This window comes from Arvicola amphibius, chromosome 17 (genome assembly GCF_903992535.2).
Source record: "Arvicola amphibius chromosome 17, mArvAmp1.2, whole genome shotgun sequence".
Classification (NCBI taxonomy): Eukaryota; Metazoa; Chordata; class Mammalia; order Rodentia; family Cricetidae; genus Arvicola; species Arvicola amphibius.
The window spans coordinates 8,961,802-8,984,787 of record NC_052063.2 but is presented as its reverse complement, the minus strand read 5'-3'; the positions used below and the strand labels follow the sequence as shown (position 1 = coordinate 8,984,787).

At 45.5% G+C, this 22,986-nt stretch overlaps 1 protein-coding gene across 1 annotated transcript in view; it reads left to right on the top strand.

Annotated features, from left to right (window-relative positions):
* The first annotated feature begins 448 nt into the window (after nucleotides 1-448).
* Nucleotides 449-22,986, top strand: part of Cfap54 (cilia and flagella associated protein 54) — a 281,209-nt gene continuing 258,671 nt past the window's right edge. Inside the window, exons 1-5 of the mRNA XM_038314435.1 lie at nucleotides 449-789; nucleotides 11,577-11,682; nucleotides 14,410-14,553; nucleotides 15,945-16,116; nucleotides 20,308-20,366. Of these exons, the coding sequence (XP_038170363.1) occupies nucleotides 449-789; nucleotides 11,577-11,682; nucleotides 14,410-14,553; nucleotides 15,945-16,116; nucleotides 20,308-20,366 (822 nt within the window). The remainder of the gene's footprint in view (nucleotides 790-11,576; nucleotides 11,683-14,409; nucleotides 14,554-15,944; nucleotides 16,117-20,307; nucleotides 20,367-22,986) is intronic.

Genomic DNA, 22,986 nt, shown 5'->3' with positions numbered 1-22,986 from the left:
CGCAAGCTGCCTTGTTTGTGAATGGCTGTAATCTCAACATTCAAGAAACTGAGGCAGGAGGATAGTGAGTTTGAGGCCAGTGTGGGCTGAATAAGGAGGTCCTTCTGAAATTAAAAACAAAATTCCACACCAAACAAAAACTTCCAAAGAAAACCGAAAGTTATTTATGCGTTATCCATCAGTGCCAGGTGGTTACAAATCAAATGACCGTAAAAAAAGATTAAATTTATGTATCCATTCATTTAATATTGTTGCTTGTGCGTGTGTCTATTTCCAGGCGACCACAAATGGTCATTCAGAGCATCCTGCCTTTCCAGGCTGTTTGTACTTCCCTCGCCCTCTAGGGGCCGTTGCACTTCCGGAAAGCGTGCGGGTGGCGTGGTTGCCAGGAGACCGTTGCCTGGCAACCGCGTGTACACCAGCCCCTAGCGTGCTGACTCGGATAGACATGGCGACCAGCAGTACCTCCTCCAGCTCTTCCTCGGAGTCCCAGGACTCTGATGCATCGGTGTCGCCGGTGTCGCCGGTGCAACTGCCCCCAACGCCTCCGCCGACCTCCACTGCGATTCTCAAGTCGCCCACGGAGTCCAAGTCGAGCTCGTCCAAAGCGCCGTACTGGTCCTGTTCCGAAGAGTTGCTGCCCTCTGCCGCCTTCTACGGGCCCCTGGACGCTAAAAACCCGCTCCTGGCCTCCTGCGAGAAGGAGATACAGGAGCTGTTAGGCTTTATGAAGAAAAAGAAGGCTCTGGCCACTTCGGAGCAACAGAAGCACGAATTCCATCGGAGGTGGTAAGCTGAGGCAGGGAGCTGGGGAGGGCGCTACCAGGACAGGGGCGGGGTTCTGGAGACAAGACAGAAGGGGACACCCCTCGCTATTCACAGCCCTTAGTTCTCCTACATGTTTCAGGTCAAAATAAAAATAAATCCTACAGTCGTTAGCTTTCCTACATGTTTCAGGTCAAAATAAAAAATCTGCACAGAAACCCTTCGCAACTCGCAGTTTGGTGTCGGTGTCTTCTCTTGGCATCTCTTGCTCACTCATGGGTCACAAAACAGGACAAAAGTGGACTAAAAACCATCTCTGAACGCGAGTATTTTATTTTTAATTTTTATATTCCGCTAGGATTGCAGAAGCTTCTTTTTCCTCTTGATTTTTGTGGCTCATTCTGAGTGTCTGATTGCATTTTGTTTGTTTCTGTTGCCAACTTACTTCTTTGAACTGAAAACGACTCTTTTGTTAGGGTTATCGTCTTTTCTGGTCTAACACATTTTCTGGTCTAACACATTCCAAACTGAGTAGTTATAGATAGGCAAGTGGAAAAGAACACCAGACTGGAGAATAATTTTAACTTCCATGTTTTTGTCGTGAAATTAATAGGAATACACAGGTTTTGATTTTTTTTGTTTGTTTGGTTTTTTGGCTTTTCGGGACATTGTTTCTCTGTATTGCTTTGGAGCCTGTCCTGGAACTAGCTCTTGTAGACCAGGCTGGCCTTGAACTCACAGAGATCCTCCTGCCTCTGCCTCTGCCTCTGCCTCTGCCTCCCTGAGTGCTGGGATTAAAGGCATGCGCCACCACCGCCTAGCTGAATACACAGTTTTAACTTGCATTTGTTATTCATCCAAACATCCTAACGATTTGTTAGGCACCTAGTATATATACATGTTCAAAAGGTACTTTTCTCCAAACCAAGAAAACATCAAGTTAACAAAAAAAGTCCTCCCCCAAGTCATAGATTTCTGTGATTATAGTCCCGCACCAAAGCAAACATGGTGTACTCATTCCCACCACCCCTTTATCTACTTTTTTTTTTTATTTTGAGTTTCACTTAACTGCGATCAAAGGCTGTGAAAATCGTAAATGGAAAATTCCAGAAACAGAGAGTTGACATTGCTTATACCCTTCTGGGAAGTCTGATGACGTCTCTCTCTGCCCTGCTCTGTCCCATCCAAGATTTGAATCACCCCTTTCTCCAGCACACCCTCCCTGTGGTCTTCATTGGCCCATCTGTATCAGATTGACAGCCGTGGTAACTCAGGATTTGTGTTTACGTGACCCTTATTGTGTTTAATAATCATCACGAAGTCCAAGAGCAACGACGCCGGAGATACCGATGTGCCAAGGAGAAGGCGTAAATTCCTTTTGTAAATGAAAAAAAAAGTGTTTCATAAGGAAAGGAGGAAAAGGCATGTTCTGGTGGCCAAGTGCCACAGTACAGTTCGATGTCATATAACCTTTATACTGTTTGTTACATATGTGTCCCCTCCTAGTGTAGCTCATCTCATGTAATTCACAAGGAAACCTTTGTCATGGTGTGATGGCTAATCTTGGGTGTCAGCCTGACACTCCTGGGAAGAAGGAACCTCAGTCGAGAAACTGCCTCCTTCAGATCGGCCTTGTGGCATCTCTGTGGGACATCTTATTGATGACTGATTGACATGGGAGGGCCCAGCTGCGCCTGGGTAGTGCTACCTTTGGGCAGGTGTCCCTGGGGCTGTATAAAAGAAGTAGTTGCTTCAGCCACAGGAAATAAGTCAGTAGGCAGTGCTCCTCCGTGCGAGGCCTCTGCATCAGTTCCTGCACCAGATCCTGCCCTGGTTTCCCTCAATCATAGACTGTAACCCACAAGATGCAATAAACCCTTTGCCACCCCCCCCCCAAATTGCTTTTGGTCACGGTCATTATCACAGGAACAGAAAGCAAGCGAGAGCATACTGGCTGTGTGTGTGTGTGTGCGCATGTGTGCACCTATATGTGCCGTGTGTACGTGTGTGCACATACATGTGTGCTCATATGTGCATACGTTTCTCTGTGTGTGCGTGTGTGCACATGCATGTGTGCTCATAGGTGCATGCGTCTCTCTGTGTGTATGTGTTTGTGTGTGCGTGTGTGCACATGCATGTGTGCTCATATGTGCATGCATCTGTGTGTGTGCATCTGTGTGTGTGTGCAGGTGTGTGTTTATAGAAGAAAATATAGTATATCTAATGTTCATTGCTAGTTGTCTCTTCATACAACTCTTCGGGGGTCTCACACGGCATCCCCAGACAGTAGGGAAGAACCACAGTGGAGATTTTTTTTACCAGGAGAGTGTGCCAGAGAGGAGAGTAAGGCAGGGACAGGACTGAGGGGTATCTGATGGGTCTTACAATTGGGAGTGGCAGCGAGGTGAACAGAGAAAACCAGGAAAAGCGGCTTAGTTTTTCTTTTTTAGAAAGTCGAGGAGGAAGCCGGAGGTGGTGGCACACACCTTTAATGCCAGCAGAGGCAGAGGCAGAGGCAAGTGGATCTCTGTGTGTGGGCAGGGTTTTTCGTCAGGACTGCTAGCTCCCCAGTGATTGACACAGAGACTTTTTATTAATTATTAATGCTCGGCCGATAGCTTAGGCTCATTACTAACTAGCTCTTACAACTTAATTAACCCATATTTCTTATCTACGCTCTATCATGTGGCAGTACCTTTTTTCAGCACAGCATGCTTATCTCCTGCTTCCTCTGCATCCGGCTGGTGACTCTGCCCTTCTTCGTTCCTGAGCTCTCTTTTCGTCCAGAAGTCCCACCTAACCTCTACCTGCCTAGCTTTTGGGCATTTAGCTCTTTACTAAATCAATGAGAGCAAAAAATCTTCACAGTGTATGAAAAGATTGTTCCACAGCAAGCGTGAGTCCCAGGGGACTCAAGACTACACAGAGAAACCCTGTCTCGAAAAACAAAAAGAAACAACAACAACAAAGGTTGAGGAGCCATGGAAACAATGTATAAGGATTCTCTTTGTGGAGTGAGCTCATGGGGACAATGGCAGTATGGAGAAACTGGGATAGCATTGTGACAGCCGGAAGAGCAGGTTTAGGCAGGAGGAAATAAGATGGAAGATTTTGGTTTAGATATATTGGAGTTTTAACTCAGCATCCAGGCAGGGCTGGAGGTCAGAAGAGAAACACATTTGGAATCATCAGCCCATTCATGATGTTTAATTATGGTGCTTGACATACTGGCCAAGGGAGTGAGAGTAGGCGAAGAGGAGAGAGAGGAAGAAGCCAAGGGATGCTCCAACTTTGACAAGGAGAAGTGCATAGCAACCTGCAGAGACTGAGGGGCCAGGGAGGGAGGAGGAGAACCAGGACGTAGCTGGTGTTTGGGAAGTTGGGAGAGAAAGTGATTCAAGGGGAAGGAAGAATCAGCTGCAACATATCTTGCTGATGGGTAGGAGGAGAACCAAGAGTTGACCAAGGAATGAGGACAAAATAAAATACTTTTGCTGGGCATGGTGTTGCGTACCTATCTCCCCAGCATTTGGGGCTTGAGTTGGAGGTTCCTGCATTCAAGGCTAGCTAAGTGAGACCGTGCCTAAAGAAAAACCAAGGAGATCGTGGCGCACACCCAGCCTCGACCCGAATACATTGTGTTTGAATGGTTCCCATTTGTACATCATTCTCCAATCCCCACATTTCCGTCCTAACCAGAGGGTCACTTTTCTTTGGCCTCCACTCGGTGTTCTTTGCAAACATATCATCAGCTCTTAGCTAAAGTCCTCCGATTGTCATTGCCTCTAGAATGTAATTAAGAGGCCTCCACTGTTCCCCAGAGCCGGAGAATCTGGTCCTGCCTTCCTCTTGTCTGTTTCTTTGGGACTTGCTCAAGAAACACTACGTTCTTGCCCCAGAGGTTTAGTTTGTCGTTTCCTTTGTCTGAGAGGATTTTCCTCCAAATTTTTAGTTGTCTGGCTTGTTTTCTTCTTTCTGAGTTCTGCCAATCATCACTGCCCAAGGCAGGTGTTCTGCCTAATTCAGGCTCATCTGTCAATTGGTGTTTATTTAACTTTTTGGGTTCTTGTATATTGTCTGTCTCCTTTATTAAAGCATAAGCTTCCTGGGCAGCTTGGGATAACTTTCTTTCTTTCTTTCCTTCCTTCTTTCCTTCCTTCCTTCCTTCCTTCCTTCCTTCCTTCCTTCCTTCCTTCCTTTCTCCATTGCTCCATCTCTAGATGCTAGCCTGGGAACATAGTAAACAACTCCACAAATATTTGCTATTGCAGGAATCCAAGGACTGTATTATCTTGTAGTCTCCCAACTTTGAAAACAGGTTTATTTATTTATTTTTATAGTACGTGTAAGAGTGTTTTGCCCGCCTGTGTGTCAAAGTAGGTAGCACTCCAGCAGATGCCTAAGGGGAGCTCAAGGGCCCCTCGTTTTGAAGTGAGGGGTAAGGGAGGCGATGCGGTGGGATGTGAAGTCTGCAGGGGTCAGCCAGGCAGACGGAGAGATGCCGAGGACAGCGAGCACAGAGGCAGACCTGAGGCTGGAAAGGACCAAGTACTTGGAAGGAACAGAGAGAAGCCCACTGGGCTCCGACATGGGAAGAGCAGGAGCAATGCTATCAGATGACATCAGAGGGAGCAATGGGCTCTGGAAGGCTGGAGAGGTTCTTTCTGGTGAGGGATTGGCACTGCATAATCTTTTATTTGAAAATCCTGCTTGGGTCATCATGTCCAAAGAGAGCAAGAGTGGCGATGGGAGCTGATTAAGAGCCCAGCGGGCAGGAGTTGCTTTAATAACACATTTGACAGATGGCTGTTCTTAAAATCAAAACATTTTTCTTCTAACTATAGGAGTCTCCACAAGCATAAAAATTTTACAGTACCGAAAATATAATTTTGACTGTACGAACAATGCCATTATATAAATGTGTGGTATATTTTAAAATATACTTTTGTTATGAGCACTAGGCAGTCTGGTTATACTGTGAGAATCTTTCGAGGGCATCCAGAACGTCTCCCAGCCATCATAGCCAACCAGCAGTATAAAAGATGTTAGCCTGTCGCTCTTAAAGCTGCCTGTGGTGGACGCGTCTGCAGTTCCAACCCTCGGGAGGCGGATGTAGGAGGACTCCTCTGATTCTGAGCTCAGCTGGACTACAGTAATATGCTTCAGTCCACCCTGGGCTACCCAGGCTATTTTTTGCTATAGTATTATGTAAGCCATCGCTAATGAGCTGCATTCCTGAACCTCAGAGTCTCTAAAAAGAAAAGAGAGAGAGAGGAAAAAAAAAAAAACCCTCTCATTACGTAACCCTGATTGACTTAACTAAGCTGGTGTTTTGCGTCTGTGAGTAACACGCCCGATGACCATCTCCTCTGTAAGGCTTGGATGAACACACGGTTTTATGTGCAGAATTGGAGGGTCCTGGGGGGCAGGGTAGATTCCTTGTTTATTCCATCCGAGCGCTGTAGAATCTCACGGGGCAGCAAGTGAAACACAAAATGAACAGAGATCTTTCTTTTCTTTAACGCTGGGCTTTCTACTTACCGTGTTATTTATTGGTCTTTGTTGTTTATTGTGGGCACGTGTGTGGAATTTTCTACCCCCCCCCCATCATTATCATTTGGTCCTTAAAGACAGGGATACCTAATTCCCTTTACTCGCCTGGGAGCTCAATCAGCATCACTTAATCATCTTAATGGTTCAATCGATCAGTATCTGTAGACGTGGTTTCAAGAATGTGCATATAAGTAGCAACCAGTCTCTAGTTCTTTTATTTATTGATTGATTGATTAATTATCAATTGATTTTTGTTTTTCGAGACAGGCTTTCTCTGTGTAACTCCAGCTGTCCTGGGTCTCACTCTAGACCAGGTTGGCCTCAAACACACAGAGATCCACCTGCCTCTGCCTCCTGAGTGCTGGGATTAAAGGCGTGCGCCACCACCGCCTGGTCAGTTTCCAGTTCTTGAGTTTAGACCATTGCCTGTATCCCTCAGTTCACGTTGCCTTAGCAAGATACCGCAGATGGAGTGGTAAGACATTCATTTTCATAGAGTTCTGAAGGCATCAGGTTCCAGGGCAGGACCTTGTCATGGCTGTTTGCCCAGTTTGGGAAAGTGCTTTGCCGCCTCAGGCCCCTTCCTCTGAAGTCTGGGAGACAGAGAGCGTGGATGAACGCAAACTCTGCGAGTCTCTTCTGGAGAGGAGATTAGTTCCACCAGACCAGGATTCTACCGCGTGACCACATTTAGCCTTAATTGCTTCCTCAAACGTCCAGTTTTCAATCCAGCCGCCCCGGGGTCACGGCTTCAACAGTGTGTGTCTGCATTCTGTTTGCAACTCCATCTTTAACTGGAAATTTAGAAGACAGGATTGGACAATTTTAAGGGGAGTTTGGATTTTTTTTTTTTTTATCCCAGAGGCACACATAACATTTGAGAGAAAGAGAAGAAATCAGTGTTAACTCAATGACTGAATAAAATTAGCAATGACTTACTACCCTGTTCATTTGTATTAAAAACCACTTTTATAAGACCGATGGTTTGTTTCTGTTTTATGTGGTGGGAGGAAGCGTAACCCTAAAAGGTTCTGAGCTCTTCCTGGAAAAGAATAAAACAAAAGCAAGAATTTCCCCTTTTACCCGTCACCATCCTTCCCTCTCCTTTCCCCTCCTCCTCTCCCTCTTTCCCCGTTCACCTCCTTTACACTCTTCTTGGCGACTGTGACAGCTAGCGTGAGTTGCCAACTCCACGGGATCTAGGATTGCCTCCGAGACAAGCCTCGGGGCACACCTGCGAGGGCTTCTCCAGGTTAGGTTACCCTATCTGCACGTCGGTGGGTCATCGTCTTCATCAGCTTAACTGAGGTGGGAAGACCCACACACCGCCGTGGTCCGGTCCCCTGGATTAGCATCCCCGACAGTGTAGAATGGAGACAGCGAGGCAAGCATGACTTCTTGGTCGGGGGTGTGACGCGACCAGCTGCTCCAGGCTTTTTTCTCGACTTCCCCGCCATGAAGGACTGTACCTTGACCTGTGAGGCAGAAGAAACTCTTTCTCCCTTAAGTTGTTTAGTTGGTCTGTTTTTTAATCACAGCAGCAGGAAAAGAAGCCAAGATACTCTACCTGTACGAGATGTTCACTGCTCTTGAGGCAAGCAGCAAATACTATCGTGGAAGACCTTGTCTGGGTGGATTTGTTTCCCATCTTGGGGTTGTTGCAGATATGAAAGGAAACAAAAAATTATTTGGGGGCATAAGATACAGAAGAGGCAACGCAATACTGAAGGACGAAGTCAGAGGATAATTAAGGCTGTGGTGGCCTGTGCTCGCTGGAATGCCTAACAGGAGGTAAATGAGTTTGAGGGTGGCCAGGGCGCCATAGTGAGATCCTGGCTCACTGCAGACAAGCAAAACCCAAAGAAACAAAGCTGGCCGACCAACTCTATACAATACCAGGATTTTTAAATAGCTGTAGTGCTCTAGACAGTGCGATATTGGTGAAGTAATAATCAATGGAGAAGAATACACAACCCAGAAATATAGTCTGTTGTAGCACAATTAATAAAAACCCAGAGACAGATATTGGGGTTCAACCTAAAGGTCAGAAAAGCAAAGCAGCCAGCCACTGGCTCTTACCTCTACCTTAGTCCGAAATGGCGATCCTGCCTCCAGGAGTCTCAGAATGAGACTGTGTCTGAGAGCTGTCTCCTCTCATCTTATATTCCTCTCTAGGCTGGGATTGGAGGCATCCACCACTACCACCCGGTTTCTGTGGCAAACTAGTGTGGCTACTGGGATTAAAGGTGTGTGTTACCACTGCCTGGTCTGTAAAGCTGATCAGTGTGGCTGTTTTACTCTCTGAACTTCAAGCAAACTTTGTTATAATGCCACCACATTAGTTTGGCAAAGGACTAGAAACAAGACAGAATGGTGCTGGAAATACTTAACAACTACATGCAAGAAAATGAATTTGCCTACAGGTTTTACATCCTTCATGGAAATCAACTCAAAAGTAACGCCTGTCTTAAATGCAATACTCAAAACAGTACGATTCCTAAGAGAAAACCTGGGTGATCTTGGGTTTGGCAATTACGTTTTCTGCATAATTCCCAGTACATGACCCATCAAAGAAGTAATCAACAAGCTTAATTTCATCAAAATTCAAGATTTCTGCTCCGTGAAACACTGTAAAGAGTATGAGAGAATAGGCTGTAAACCTAATACTTGCAGAAGCCGTATCTAGTAAAAACGGTTGCCATGATTCTCAAACAGATCGAAGGTAATAAAAAACCTCCAGCCTGTCTTTAAAAATTGGCCAACTATCCAACAGACATCTCAGCAAAGAGGCATACGCAGACGGAAACAAACACCACAAGATGCTCCGCGTGCAACAGCATCCAGGAACTGCAGACTTGAACAACTGTGAGATCGCCTACGCACCGAGTACAAGGCTAAAATCCAGGACTCCTGTCAGCTCTGAATGCCCAGGAAGGAGCAACAGAAGCTCCATGTTGGAGGGGATGCAGGACGACAGAGGAAGCACCGTGACAAGTGATGGTTTCCCACAAAGCTAAGTACACCCTTAAGGATGTGATCTAGTAATTGTGGCTCTTGGCATTGACCCAGAGGAAGATGAAATCTACACAAAGCCCTTCATATGGATACTCATAACCTCTCTCTCTCTCTCTCTCTCTCTCTCTCTCTCTCTCTGTGTGTGTGTGTGTGTGTGTGTGCATGCAGAGGCCAAGATTCAACCTTGGATGTTCTTCATCAACAGCTATCCTTTCTTTTGTTTTTGAGACAGGGTCTCTCACTGGAATCTTGGGCTTACAAATTAGGATAGGTTACTGACCGGTGAATCCTAGGAATCCTCCTGCCTCTGCTCCCCCGGTGCTGGGACTATAAGCATTGTCACAGGACCCTGCTGTTTACGTGGGTTCTGGGACTCCAGGTCAGGTCCCCATGCTTAAACAGTAAGCATTTTACTAAACTGAGCTATTTCCCTAGCCCCAGATATGTATAGCAGCTTTATCTATAACTGTTAAAACTTGAAGGAGCAGCTGGGTGGTGGTGGTACACACCTTTCATCTCAGCACTCGGGCGGCAGAGGTAGGAGGACCTCTGAGTTTGAGGTCAGCCTGCTCTATGGAGCGAGTTCCAGGATAGGCTCCAAAGTTACACAGAGAAACCCCTGTCTCAGCAACACCACAAATAAATAAATAAATAAATAAATAAATAAATAAATAAATAAATAAATGGGGGAAAAACTTGTCAGCAGCCAAGATGTTCACAAAAATAAATGACTATATTATCAGCTCATGTAATATTAATCAGCATAAAATCAAACTGGCGATCCGTGAAAAGACATATAGAGGAACTTAGACACATATTTCTTTTCTTTCTTTTTTTCTTTCTTTCTTTTTTTTCTTTTTTTTTTTTTGGTTTTTTCGAGACAGGGTTTCTCTGTAGCTTTGGAGCCTGTCCTGGAACTAGCTCTTGTAGACCAGGCTGGTCTCGAACTCACAGAGATCTGCCTGCCTCTGCCTCCCGAGTGCTGGGAATAAAGGCGTGCGCCACCGCCGCCCGGCTAGACATATATTTCTAAATGAAAGAAGGCAGTCTGGAAAGATTATGTGCCCTGGGACGTTCTGTCAGAGGAATGTTATGAGGACAGTAAAAGGATCAGTGATAATGAAGATTAGGGAAGAAGGGAGAACGTACAGAGAATTTCAGGATGGTGGAACTTTGTAACAGTGCTGATATGTACTGTTACACATTTGCCAAAAGCCCCTCAGAAGGGCACACCAAGAGTGAATCTTCCCCAAAACGATGGGCTTAGTCAATTCTTGATGTGTCAGTGGCCGTTTATCAGTTGTGACATGATACAGTGGCAAAGGAGGAACTGAAACAAAAGCTACATCAAAATTAAAGTGGGAGGGGGCTGGAGAGATGGCTCCGTGGTTAAGGAAGCTTCCTGCGCTTGGGTTCATTTCTGAGCACCCATTACAACCACCTGTAGCTCCAGCTTCAAGTGATCAGATGCCCTCTTCTGGCCTCCTTAGGTACTGCATGCACATGGCACCCATACCTAGGTTCAAGGCAAAAGCACTCACACATATTAAGGAAGTCAGTTTGCAGAGGGACACTGGCATCACCTAAGGAAGGAGCAGAGCATGCAAAGGAAGTGCAAAGGGATGGGGAGGTGGGAACTAGAGCAGATCTTAAACCATATAACTCTTTGTTCAGCTCACTTCCCTTCTTGAAAGTACTTTTTCCTTAATTAATAATCCTTTATTAGTAATAAAAGTAATACTTTTCCTTAATTAATCATTTGTTTATTTCTAATCCATGCCTAACTTAAAAGGCATGACTTTTTTGCCATCTTCTGTTAGCCACTGGGATTTTTTTTTTTCTGTCTAGCCTGTGCTATGTTCTTTTCTTTAACTCTGATAAAATTATCTGTGGACTTCCTTCTGAGTCAATTTCTAGGATCGTTCTTGAGACAAAGAACCCCAAAAATGAACCCTCAGTTTCCCCAGTTTTAGCATCAGTATGGTGGTGGATACCGATGGGGGGCACAGCTTGTTCATGCTCGAAAACCTAGTTTTTAAAAATGCACATGAAGGACTCCAGTCAACAGCGGGCCCATGTTGGCTCTAATAAAGTTAGCTTTAATACAATAAACTAGTGCTTAGACCTTAAGCAATATGGCACATTAGAAAGACTCAGCACAGGGCAGGCTTTAAAGGGTCACTTGCTAATTAGTTGCGGCTGCCCGCCGACTCTTAAATTGTTTTCCTTTGCGATTCTTACAGTGCCACCACCCTGTTTAATATCTGGACCAAATACGCCCCCCGGCTGCCGTCTGACTATTACAACCAGAAGCTGCTGAAGGTTGGAGACAGCCTCTGTCAAATTAAAGTGAGTGGTTGGGAAGCGGAGAAGCCGGAGTGAAACAAACTCCTTCGGCTGCTTAGGATTTATTTGGGTTGTTGCTTCTCCTGGTCTTCGTGTTTTGGAACTAAGATGCAAATGGATACAATTGTAAGGAGGGGAAGTAACAGTGATAACGGCTAGGAAGTTCGCCTTTTCATTTTGTATTTGAAATTCTCCAGGGTGGTTGGTTTCTTTAGGAACCAGAGGCAGGCTGGGATGGGGGTAAGGGGCAGCTCAGCTCCATCAACAGAGGGTGTGGTAGGCCCACAGCAGGAAGTGCTGAGTCATCCTGTTCCTACCTTATACAAAGAGCCCAGACACCACTTCCTGTTGTTTTTCACTGAGCTGGTGGCCGTGCCCGATCAGCCCTTGTGGCTACTGGCCTGGCTGTCCCGTGTTCTGTTCTAATGACTTTTTGTTTCTTAATGAGTATCTTGCTGTCCTGTGTGTAGAGTCTGTGGCGTACATGCCCTGTTTCCTGCTCAGTATTATATTACGGTACAGCATGTACCATAATGTTCGTTCTGCATGGGGTCTACAATTCTGAATGTCATGGACCTGCACTAGACTTGATAAGACCGTGCCACACAGGGCTTTCAGTTCATGACCTTGTGAGTTTAACCCTGAGCTCTGGCTTAAGTCCAAGTATAGCAAGTTCTTTTCAGTGTTGGGCAAGGAATTACTTTGTGCCCTGGGATTTTAAGGCAGGCACAGGCAGTCCGTGTGCTTTCTCAGTCTTCTGTTTCTAAGCTTGCTTTTCTTCCTGCATTTCTCCTTCTTGGGCGTCCGTGTTCTTGGTCCAGGACAAATTTATCAAATGGAGGATAAGGCGTAGAAAGATTTCCATTCAGAAACACCACCAGTGCAAAAATACAACTCTCACCTCAAAAGGGATCAGAGATAAGTTATCCTGGAGCCAAATATGAGCAGCCATGGCCCCGGAACATAGATCAGATCATCTCTGATTACTTGTCCGATGTGGCTAACAGTTCCATGAAATCTGTATAGTCACTTACAACTCTCTAGTTGTAAATCGAGACACTTCTCAAATATATTGGTAGAAACGTCAGGCAGACCCATCATAGCAAAGTGGGAAATCTCTGTTGCAAGCCTCAGGTACCATCTGATGACATATTTGGTCTTTTGGCTGGTGGCCACTCTAGCAGTCTGCTCAGTTAGCGTATTCTAAGAGATTTCACCTGGGAGTCAAGTTGTGAGGATCAAACTCAGAGACAGACAGGGATGCTTTAAAGGAGCTAAAGGGTAGCCCAAGAGAGATTGTAATTAGACTCTGGATCTACCACATCCCAACCTCTCCACGATCGCTCGCTGAATGTCTAAACAATTATCATCAGCCTTCTGGAAAGTTCTGTCTGAGGTGTATTTTTTTTTTCATCCACAGAACTAAGACACAGCTTCCTCTACCTAAATTAGAGATAACCTTAGCTCCACATGCATGCACCATGCCTCTTGCATACTTGAACATACAAGGATTTTGGGGAAGTTCCAGTTCTGTGAAATGGAGTGATGATTGACAGAATGCCCCCCACTTTTTTTTAATCTTGGCAGCTTGAGAGGTCAGCATCACCTGTGATAGATGCAGTCTTAGGAACAGCCAACCAGTGTGGAGGATGTTGGTGGAGAGAGGAGGACGCATGTTAGACACCGAGGGGGAGAGTTGGTGAGGTAGCCAAGGTTCCCCAGTGCTTCCGACAGGAAGACCCAGGCAGGGCACTTAAAGTTAAATGAGAGAAATCAGGAAAAGATCTATCTGCTTGTCACTGATGGGACAGTGGTCACTGTCAGTGTTTATAATCTTGACAATGGATGAGTTGTTATTGCCATCAACTTCTAGACTACTATTTGTATTTTGGTCCAGATAATCTTGTGGGATGCTGTTGTTCTGAGCCCCTCTGGGTATATTGTACAAGTCAAGGTAGACTAAGGAAGATTCAAAATTAACTAGTGAGGAAGTAACAGACCGATTAATAGAAATAAGAACCAAACAATGTTTGAAAATACAAAGCCGTGTTTGCTTGCGGATATCCCTCGAAGGGTTAGGAAGGGGAGTGGGTCAGAGCCAGGCCGGTGGCTTTTCCTGGTGACAGGGATGCAGAGGAGGAAGCTGAAGAAGAGCTGGAAAGCACTCAGCTGTGCAGTGTTACTTATGTTACCTGCTGACGCTTTCCAAGTCAACTGTCCCTCGTGGGTGATGGAATCAAAACCTCTGAGCCTCGCTCTGTAGCAAGGCTCCAGCCCCTGCTCTTGAACTGAGCCCGTGGGCCACCATGACCGATGATGTTGGATTTGAGAACTTACATTCTGAGACTATGAGATGCTGAGGGTGTCACCACATTTCGAACAAACATGCAGAATCTCATCACCATGGTCACAGTGGTCCCAATGACCCACAGTGGGTCAGTTCTGAGAATTCAACACAGTAACACGTGTGTGTTGCACAGAGAAGATCTGCCACATTAGGTATGCTTGGAAAATGGTGCTGGTCACCTGGTAGTCGGAGGACTTGATGTATAAAGAAGTGGGCCCTAACATACAAAGGGTTAGCATTTATTTTTCAATCAAGTTACATCGAATCACTGGGAATCTCCGGAAAAAGGAGTAAGCAGCCTTGATAGGATCAAGGAACCCGTGGCTATGGCTCCATCTTAAGACACCATTTTGAAACCGTCACCAAGACCTCTTTTATTTTAGGAGTACAAGCTAGCCCTTCTGCAGTGCTATGGGAGGTACCTCCATCAGTTCACGACCGACGTGGATGAGCATAAAGAAGACGTGAATCAGTTCAAAACTGTCTTTTTCCCCAAAGGCTTTGGGGATGAAACTGCGGAACTTACGGTAAGACGGGAGGGCTGTGACTGGGACCAGTTGTGTGACTCGTGTCGCCTTTGGCTGACAGTGTCTAGATGCCACCCTGTGCCTACTACAGCATCCGCTGTGCCCTGTGAGTTGTCTGATCCATGTTTTGAGGGCGGGACAACACCGTGAATTTATTAAGCTCTGGTGTTTGTGTAACATAAGCCTAGTGCATTCTACAGTCAGCACTATTGCCATAATAACTAGTACTTGTAGGTACGTTCATTTATAAACAGAAAACATACCGAATCCTTAGAACGTGCTAGATAGATCTTACTGCCGTTCCATCTTACAGATGGGAAAACAAGGCTTATTCTATAGGGATTGTAAAGAAGTGGTTCTTGAGCACAAACATGTATTTTTTTATAAGCAATTTGAAGCTGTATTTTTTATTGTACAAGTGTTGCTATAGTAACTGCTAGCATTCATTGACTAGTTGAGACCCCTGCAGCTTTATAACTGTGCTTGGGAGCCTGGGAGATAAAGGAGTCCCGGATAAGAGGATGGGGTTGTGCGACACCGTCATTTTTACCCTCCCCGAGATTCGCAGTGGCCGGCCTTGCTACCCCCCCCCCCCCCCCCCGCCTTCCAAGTACCGCAGGTGTCTTTATGGGGACAAACCGCAAGCCAACGGCAAATATAAAAACCATGCCAAAGTGAGCTTTGTGCCAGGTAACCTCTGAATGCACCCTGTGTATGAATTATCAGCTCACGGCTCCCTTCCTCCACAAGAGGTGGAGCCGGTTGACCTTTTTTACTGATAAAAGAAACAAGATTTCAAGAGGTTAAGAAGTCAGCCCAGGGGCTGGAGAGCCGACTCTGTGGCTAAGGGCGCTTGCTGCTCTGCCAGAGGATCTGAGTTTGGTTCCCAGCACCCACATTCACAGCAGCCTGCGACTCCAGAGTAGCTGATGGCCTCTTCTGGACTCCATGACCGTGGCAGACTCCCACAGCATCCCTGGCCTTGTCTGTGCCTCGAACGTTGCCTCTGCCAAGAGCTGAGGCTGTTTCATCCCTCGAAACAGTGGTGGCCAATCAACATTGGCTGAAAGCATTATATAAACGGAAATAATCGCATCTGAGTTAATAAATAGGCTAAATGCTCTTGACTGAGATTACAAATAGTGCTGAACGGTAATGAGATAACGGGTAATGGGATTTTGGTTCTCTTTTGTTTGGGATTTTCTTTTGTCTACGCAAAGCTAATCTTAACTAAATGAATGCTCTAATGAGACCCATCTTATGTTTCCTTGCATACTCACCCATTAAACCAATTAATCATCTTAGCTTTTTTTTCTTTTACATTGGTGAGAAATGCCTTTTCTGAGTCCTGTGAGCCTAGTTTATTTTCATATACTTCCCATGTCTTCCAGTTTCATGCTTTGAGTGTCAAGAACATTTGTCACTACGAGCTGGTCTGTGAAAGAGATGCCAACCTGCGGAATAGGGAATCCGTGAGCCAGTGTCTGCATATCTTGTCGTCCCTAAGGCTCATCATGCAGGTGGCCCTGCCTCAGGAGCACCTCTGCTGGATCATCTTCAATGGTGAGAGCCAGGATGTCTTCCTTCCCATCATGTCTTCCCGACAGCTGTTTGAATGCCAAGCTTGTTGGTTACTTGATCACTTTGTGATTGAAAATGCATTCATTTCTGTAATAGAATGATTGTATTATTTTAAGACATTTGGTTTGCATTTTAGTTTGTCCACACAAGTGGAGACTTTAGGTTCCTCACCAAGGGAAGGGGCAGTGGGTTTCAGGAACCGTAGTTGGTAAGTGGGGAAGACGTGGGGGAGGGTCTAGTGACCGCTGTTCATCCCAAGAACCATTTGCTTTATTAGTTCTCGCCTCAAAGACCTTGGCTAGTGGTTTTGGCTTTCTACGTAGCGACATCCCTGCCCAGCTTGTTTTTAAGTGAGGATCTCTCTCTCTCTTCACACACACACACACACACACACACACACACACTATAATATATATATATATATGTAATACTCATGTATGTAAAGAAACTAATCTTAGCTATTAAAGTGTAACATTTGCATTTTTATTTTATTGATGGTGCTAAGGATGGGTAATATAGGCTAAACAAAAAAAATTTATAGTGGCAGTCTGTTTGATGTGCATAAGACTGGGAAAGAATAATTCCAGTGAAAGCACACTGGGTTTTCCCTCATCTCATGACAACTGAACGTTTGTCTGCTAGCTGCTTCCGTCCTTACCCACCTCCAATCACGTGGTCAGTGCTTGAAATTGCTTCGCACATTTGCTGTTGGAAATGAGGGTGACTTCGAAAGGAATTTTGGGATCCATGACTGCTTAGCATTTGTGAGTGGTCGTCAGCAGCATCTTTGACTCCCTCAGTGCTGAGGCATGCTAGGAGAGATGGGCAGAGCAGCGCTGGCGTTTGTACCCAGGAGACAGTGAGCCGCACTTGCGAGACAGGAGCTTCTTGCGGGGACACAGTATTGTACAGTGTTTTATGTGCCTTAAGATCAGAAATAGATGTGATGTCGTCACATAAACCCATGATTCTAGCATTTGGAGGCTTAGGCACAAGACGGAGAGTTGAAGGGCAGCCTAGCCTATGTGACACCGCCTGTCTCAAAGCAAGCAAACAAACAAAAAATAATTTATTGGCTTTGTTCCTCTTTCTCCTCCTTCTCCTCCTCCTCTTTTTGGAAAAGAGATTAGAGTTCTTTGTCCCTTTCCTGGTGTGAGCTTCGTGTTTATAAATATGGCTGAGCTCCAGGCGTTCTGTTTCCTGGATTTCTCCGTCAGTGCTATGTTGTGGAATCAGCCATGTTCCTGGATGGGACTCTTAACTCATTAACTCTTCCTGCAACTCCCCGTGTATGGTCCCAAGAGAGGGGCGCTAAGTCTGCCCCAGATTTCTATCTGCGTAAACAATTCTGCGGTGAATGTCTTTGCACATCTTGTTTCGGAGATCGATGGGACAGTTCTCTGGGCTCTGTCTCCAGGAGTGGAGTTGCCGGGTGGTGGGAAACGCAGATACCACACTTGGTTTCACTAATTAGTGGCCCTGTTTTAATAAAGTCACCTAAGACTTGCTGAGTGCCTCCCCTGAGCCCGGCGTGGTCCTGGGTGTCTGAGAAGTGAAGGGAGCAGATGAATATTCTTCTTACTCCTCCCACAGGGAGGTGGTGCATGGAACAGGTAGGTCAGGTGCTGCTATGGCGCAAATACAGGTGAGAAGACAGACAAGGAAGGAAGCAGAGGCCAGGCTAAGGGAGGGCCCGGCACGTACGTAAAAGGCTTGGGGGTGGTTGGACAAGGAGCTGAAGGAACTGGGGACATGACCCATCGGGACTATTTGGGGGAAAGTTGGTCCAACTCGGCCCTGACATTTAGGTTGTATTTTCAGCACTCAGAACTGCGCATTTAGTGACTTGGCAGAGTACATTTGACCTTTTCACGTAGACAGCTTACCACTGGCTCCTTAAGACATTAATTAGTCTTGATTTCTTCTGAAAGATGTCAGATCTTCTCAAGTCACTCAACTAGTCTAGACTTTCAGAACATTTTGATAGTAGCCATCTTGGATGAAAAGGAAACCGGGATCAGGCTCAGTAAATTCAGAGGAGGGATTTGGCTCAGAGAAGAGAAGAAAGAAGAGGAAGAGGAGAGAAGAAGAGGAGAAGGAGGAAGAGGAGGAGAAGGAAGAAGAGCGGGAGGAAAAAGAGGAGTAGGAGGGAAGGAGAAGGAGGGGAGGAGGAGGAGAAGAGGAGAAGAAAGAATGGAGGAGGAGAAGAGGAGAAGGGGGAGAGAAGGAGGAAGAGGAAGAGGAGGAGGAGAGGCTGACTTCTAAAATGTCCCCGAGTTCATAAAGATTAAGTCTATGACCCATCCTGTGCCATCTATTCTTGCCTGTGGCTTGTGGGAATAAGTGAGCCAGGTCAAAATCCCGAACTGTCGCAGAAGAATTCCGATGTGGTCAGGATGGCCTGGGGCTGGCAAGGTTACAGGCATGGTTTGAAACACAGACGGGCCTTTGTCATTCCCAAGGACGGCCCCCAACTGCTGACATGTTTTTCCAGGCTCCTGGCTTGAACCTGAGTCACATGCTTTGTGGCCGGGTGTGTTCTTCCTGTGCACCTCCCTCTTGGTGACTTTTATACAAGGAATCAGTCATACAGTGACTGTATATGTAGTCTGTGTGTATATGTAGTATATATATGTCTGTATGTGTAATGTATATGTGTATACACATGTGTGTTGTGTATATGTATGTGCATGTGTGTAGTATTTGTGTGTGCATATGTAGTGTATGTATGTGTACTGTACATGTGGGCACATGTGTGTGTAGTGTCTATATGAGTGTACATGTGTGTCTAGTATAGTATTCATGTGTGTCTAGTGTATATGAATATGCACATATGTGTGTGAATGCCAGAGATTAGTGTCAGAGTGGCTTCCTCTGCTGTCTTTTGGGACAGGGTTTTATCACTGAACCTGGAAATCACTGATTTAGCTAGACTGGCTGACTAGGTGAGTCCCTGGGTCTCACCTTTCTCCACCCTCCCCACACTGGGGTCACACGCGTATGCCACCACCCCTAGCTAACTCAAGGCCTCATGCTTGCACAGCCAGCACTTCCCACCGAGCCACCTCCCTGGTTCTAAGAGTTGGATCTCAACACAGCCAAGTCAAGGAGCTTAGGCCGGCTTTGAGTGGGTTCTAGCCATGTGGCTTCCACCCTAGTGGGTCCTAACGGAAGACAGTAAGTATACATCATGGAAACCCAGCTTCGAAGTCCTTGACTGCTAAGAACTGATAATTGTATTCTGTGAAGCATTCGGTGCTGTAAGGTTTCTGGACGGCATTCAGAGCCTTTGTCTCTGACCTGTGTAATGAATGTTTGTTGTGCTCATGGGTGTTTTAAAATCCAGGAATGTGTTTTTGGAGCAGCTGCTTTTAGAATTGAGTTTTGCTGGCTGTGAGTTTTGGATCAGCTGCTCTGAGGAAAACAGTTGGCCCGCTTGTAGTCGCAAGCCAAACCTTGAAAGGTTTGTGGGCTTTTCAGCATGTGTATAGCAGGAGAGTGTCCTCTACCCACAGACAAGGGATGGTGATGCTCTCTGTCCTGCCCACTCTGCCACCAGTGTGCTTTCTCTTGTAGTAAGTTGTCTGCCCCCCCAAATCACAGTGAAGTGGCAGTTTTCATTAGACTGATCATAGTGCACATCTTAACTTAACATAGTGATCATAGTGGGGTGAATATTAACTGAGGCAGGAAAGGGGTACAGTTCCTCACCCCTTTCTGTGCCAAGTTTGCAGTTACCCTGAGCTTCCTCATTGAATAGTGTTCCACACCGATTAAATATGCACCCTAATACTATTCAACAGATAAATCTTCCATTTTTCAACCATAAGGAAACTGTAGGAAAAGTGAACATTTTAGTGTTAATAAAATCACAAAGTATATAAATTATCTGCTAAAATATTATTCTCTCCAGCATATTTTAAAACCCAAATTGCCATAAAATGAGGCTGAACGATTGTGGTGTTAACATATTTAAAATATGCCCATATTAGTTAATTCAATGATTCTGTGCTTAAATGGCAAGAAAAATGATAATGATTATCACTTTCTACCATTATCAAACCTTGTGAGAGGGCTTGTTTTGGGAATGACAGATCTAAGTCATAGAAATTGCAATATACAGTCTCTATCTTTTGACTGTAAAAGATGCTAACAATCTTTCTCTTTGCTTAGGTACCATTTACATCTACACCATTTGCCGAAAACTGATGATTATAGGGCAAGCTTCCAAGGTATGAAATGTAATGCAACACTTCTCTCTTAAGGCTTTCTTGATGTGGGATGTCTCTCTATTTGCTGTGAATATGTTTTATTACTGTTGGTTAATAAAGAAGCTGATTTGGCCAATAGCCAGGTAAAATAGAGCCAAACAGGGAAATCAAGGAGATGCCAGCAGCTGCTGGAGAAGCAAGATGAGAGGTAACAAGCCACGGGCCTTGTGGTAAAATATCGAATAATAGTAATGAGTTAATTTAAGTTGTAAGAGCTACTTAGTAATAAGCCGGAGCTAAACAGTTTGTAATTAATATTAAGCCTCAGAGTGGTTATTCAGGAATTGGAAGGTGGAAGAGAAACCTCCAGTTATCCTTTCTCTACCATACACTGAATGCTTAGTCAAGCAAAGAGTATTCAGGGAATTATTTAACATTTAGTGACTATATGTGATAGAATAATTGGTCTTGATTTTAATAGTAATCCTATAAAGTGGGGGCCACAAAGAATCAGTGTAAAGAATGGGCATTATTAGCATGGACAGGAATATTCTAGTGTTTCCATGGGCCAGACCCCACATTTGTCTGGCTTGATCCTCGATCCTCTGGTTACTAGGAAAGGGGACTATCCTTCCTGGCTGGCCCAGGACATTCCTGTTCATGCTGTTTGTCCCACAGTAATCATGAAGAGTGTCCTCTTGCCCTCGGTCACTCTGGGAAGTGTCTTGGTTTGCAGGATAAACTGTTTATATTATGGAGTCCTGGGACGTTTTATTTAGGACTCACACACAATCTGATTGAGGAACCACTCTAACGCTCTAACTCCTTCGGCTAAAGACAAGGGAACTTTTCAGTTATTACTAGTGTATGCTATACTGTGTGTGTCTATGTATGTGTGCTCACGTGTGTGCAAGTACCTGTGTCTGTGTAGGCCATTGGACTATTTGGTATCACTCTTAGGAGTGCTGTCTACCTCCCTTGAGACATCGGTCTGGAGTTCACCATTAGAATAGACTAGCTGGCCAGCCTGCCTCAGGGATCCCCCGTCTCCATCCCACTGGTGTTAAGTAAGATAGCAAACACACACTGTCATTCTGAGATTCCTGGAGGCAGGATCATCGAGGGAAAAGCCAGTGACTGACCACTTTGCTTTCCTGACCTTCAGGTTGAACCCCAATTTCTGTCTCTGAGTGTTTATTAATTGTGCTATAATATCAGGCGTTTCCCCGTGGGTTCTAGGGACCCAAACCCCAGTACTCATGAGGCAAGCACTTTACTGACTGACTGGGCCATCCTAGAACATTCTCACTGGCCTGGACGCACTCATCAGTGTTGACGCGAGGAAGCTGACGACATGTCTATTGAGTCCCCCACAATGTCGGTAGCGCTTTTGTTGGCCGAAGACATCTTTATTTTCTGTACTCATTTCCCAGGCATTGGAGTGTAGGCCGGGAAGGGCAGCTATACTCCACTGAGACCCTGCTGGAGGTGCCGCCGGCACGCGACACAGCGCTTCCTGGTGATCGCTTACTCAGTGTTCAAACACGGTGGAAGGACGTTGATTTCTTACATCTTTCCTCAGCACTAGACACGCATCCTAGAGCTAACAATGCTTAAAAAACAGCAATGGAAGGCGTGGCATTGGCATGCTCAATGGCTCACCTTAATTGTACGTTCGCTTTGTTTTGTTCCTCAAATGGGAAAAAGGACTATCACTGATAATGACTTGAACAGAGTCTGGGCCAGCATTTTGAGTCCAAATAAATGGAAGCAAGGTTTCCCCACATTTACTAATAAGTTCCTCTGCAGACTCTACCACTGATGCTCCTGTTCATTCCAGCTGAGAGCCTAAAGAAGCATCTGTGTGTTTGTGTTGAACTTGCTGTATTGACCAGTACTGCTCCACAGAGCCATCATGGCTCGGTCTGCTCGAGTGTCTGCTAGCCAAAGGGCACAGCTGTCTGTGTCAACGTTTGGTTGTTGGCCTGTGCTCTTGTTAGCATTAAGAGAATTTTAAATTCACGTGATAGTCCTCTCAAAACAGTTTATTTATAATCTCTGCCAAACATCTCTTCTTTCCACTCCAATGTCACTTGAGTTTGTCTCTGAGAAACTACGTGTGAAAGAGGCCAGTTGCATGCTCCCAGACCTGTGGGAAGCAGGCAGGAATTTGAGGTTATTCAGCCGGCACTTGAAGATCGGCTTCATTCTCCCCATTTGTTCAGGATGGAAAGCTTCAAGGGAATTAGTAAATTTTACCCAGAAAGCCCCACACCTCCACATGGTAAGTTGTTTACCAATCTGAGGCTACACATGGATAGTTCCCTTCGGTGGAGGTAAGTAAGCCCTGGTGTGATCCCACCACGTTTGAAGTCTTCAGGCCCTAGAGAATTTTGATTTGATAGGACTTGTCTGACTCTTCAGGATTACTATTATTTGTTTGGTGCAGGCATGTGTGCGCACGTGTGTGTGTGTGTGTGTGTGTACACATGCGTGTGCACGTGCATGTACATGTGTGAATGTGTGTGGCTCCAGAAGTTGGTGTCAGGTGTAGTTCTCAGTTCTTCCCCTTGGCTTTGGAGACAGGTCGTCTCCCAGAGTCTGCACAGCTCAGCTAGCCTGCCTGGCCAGTGAGCTCTAA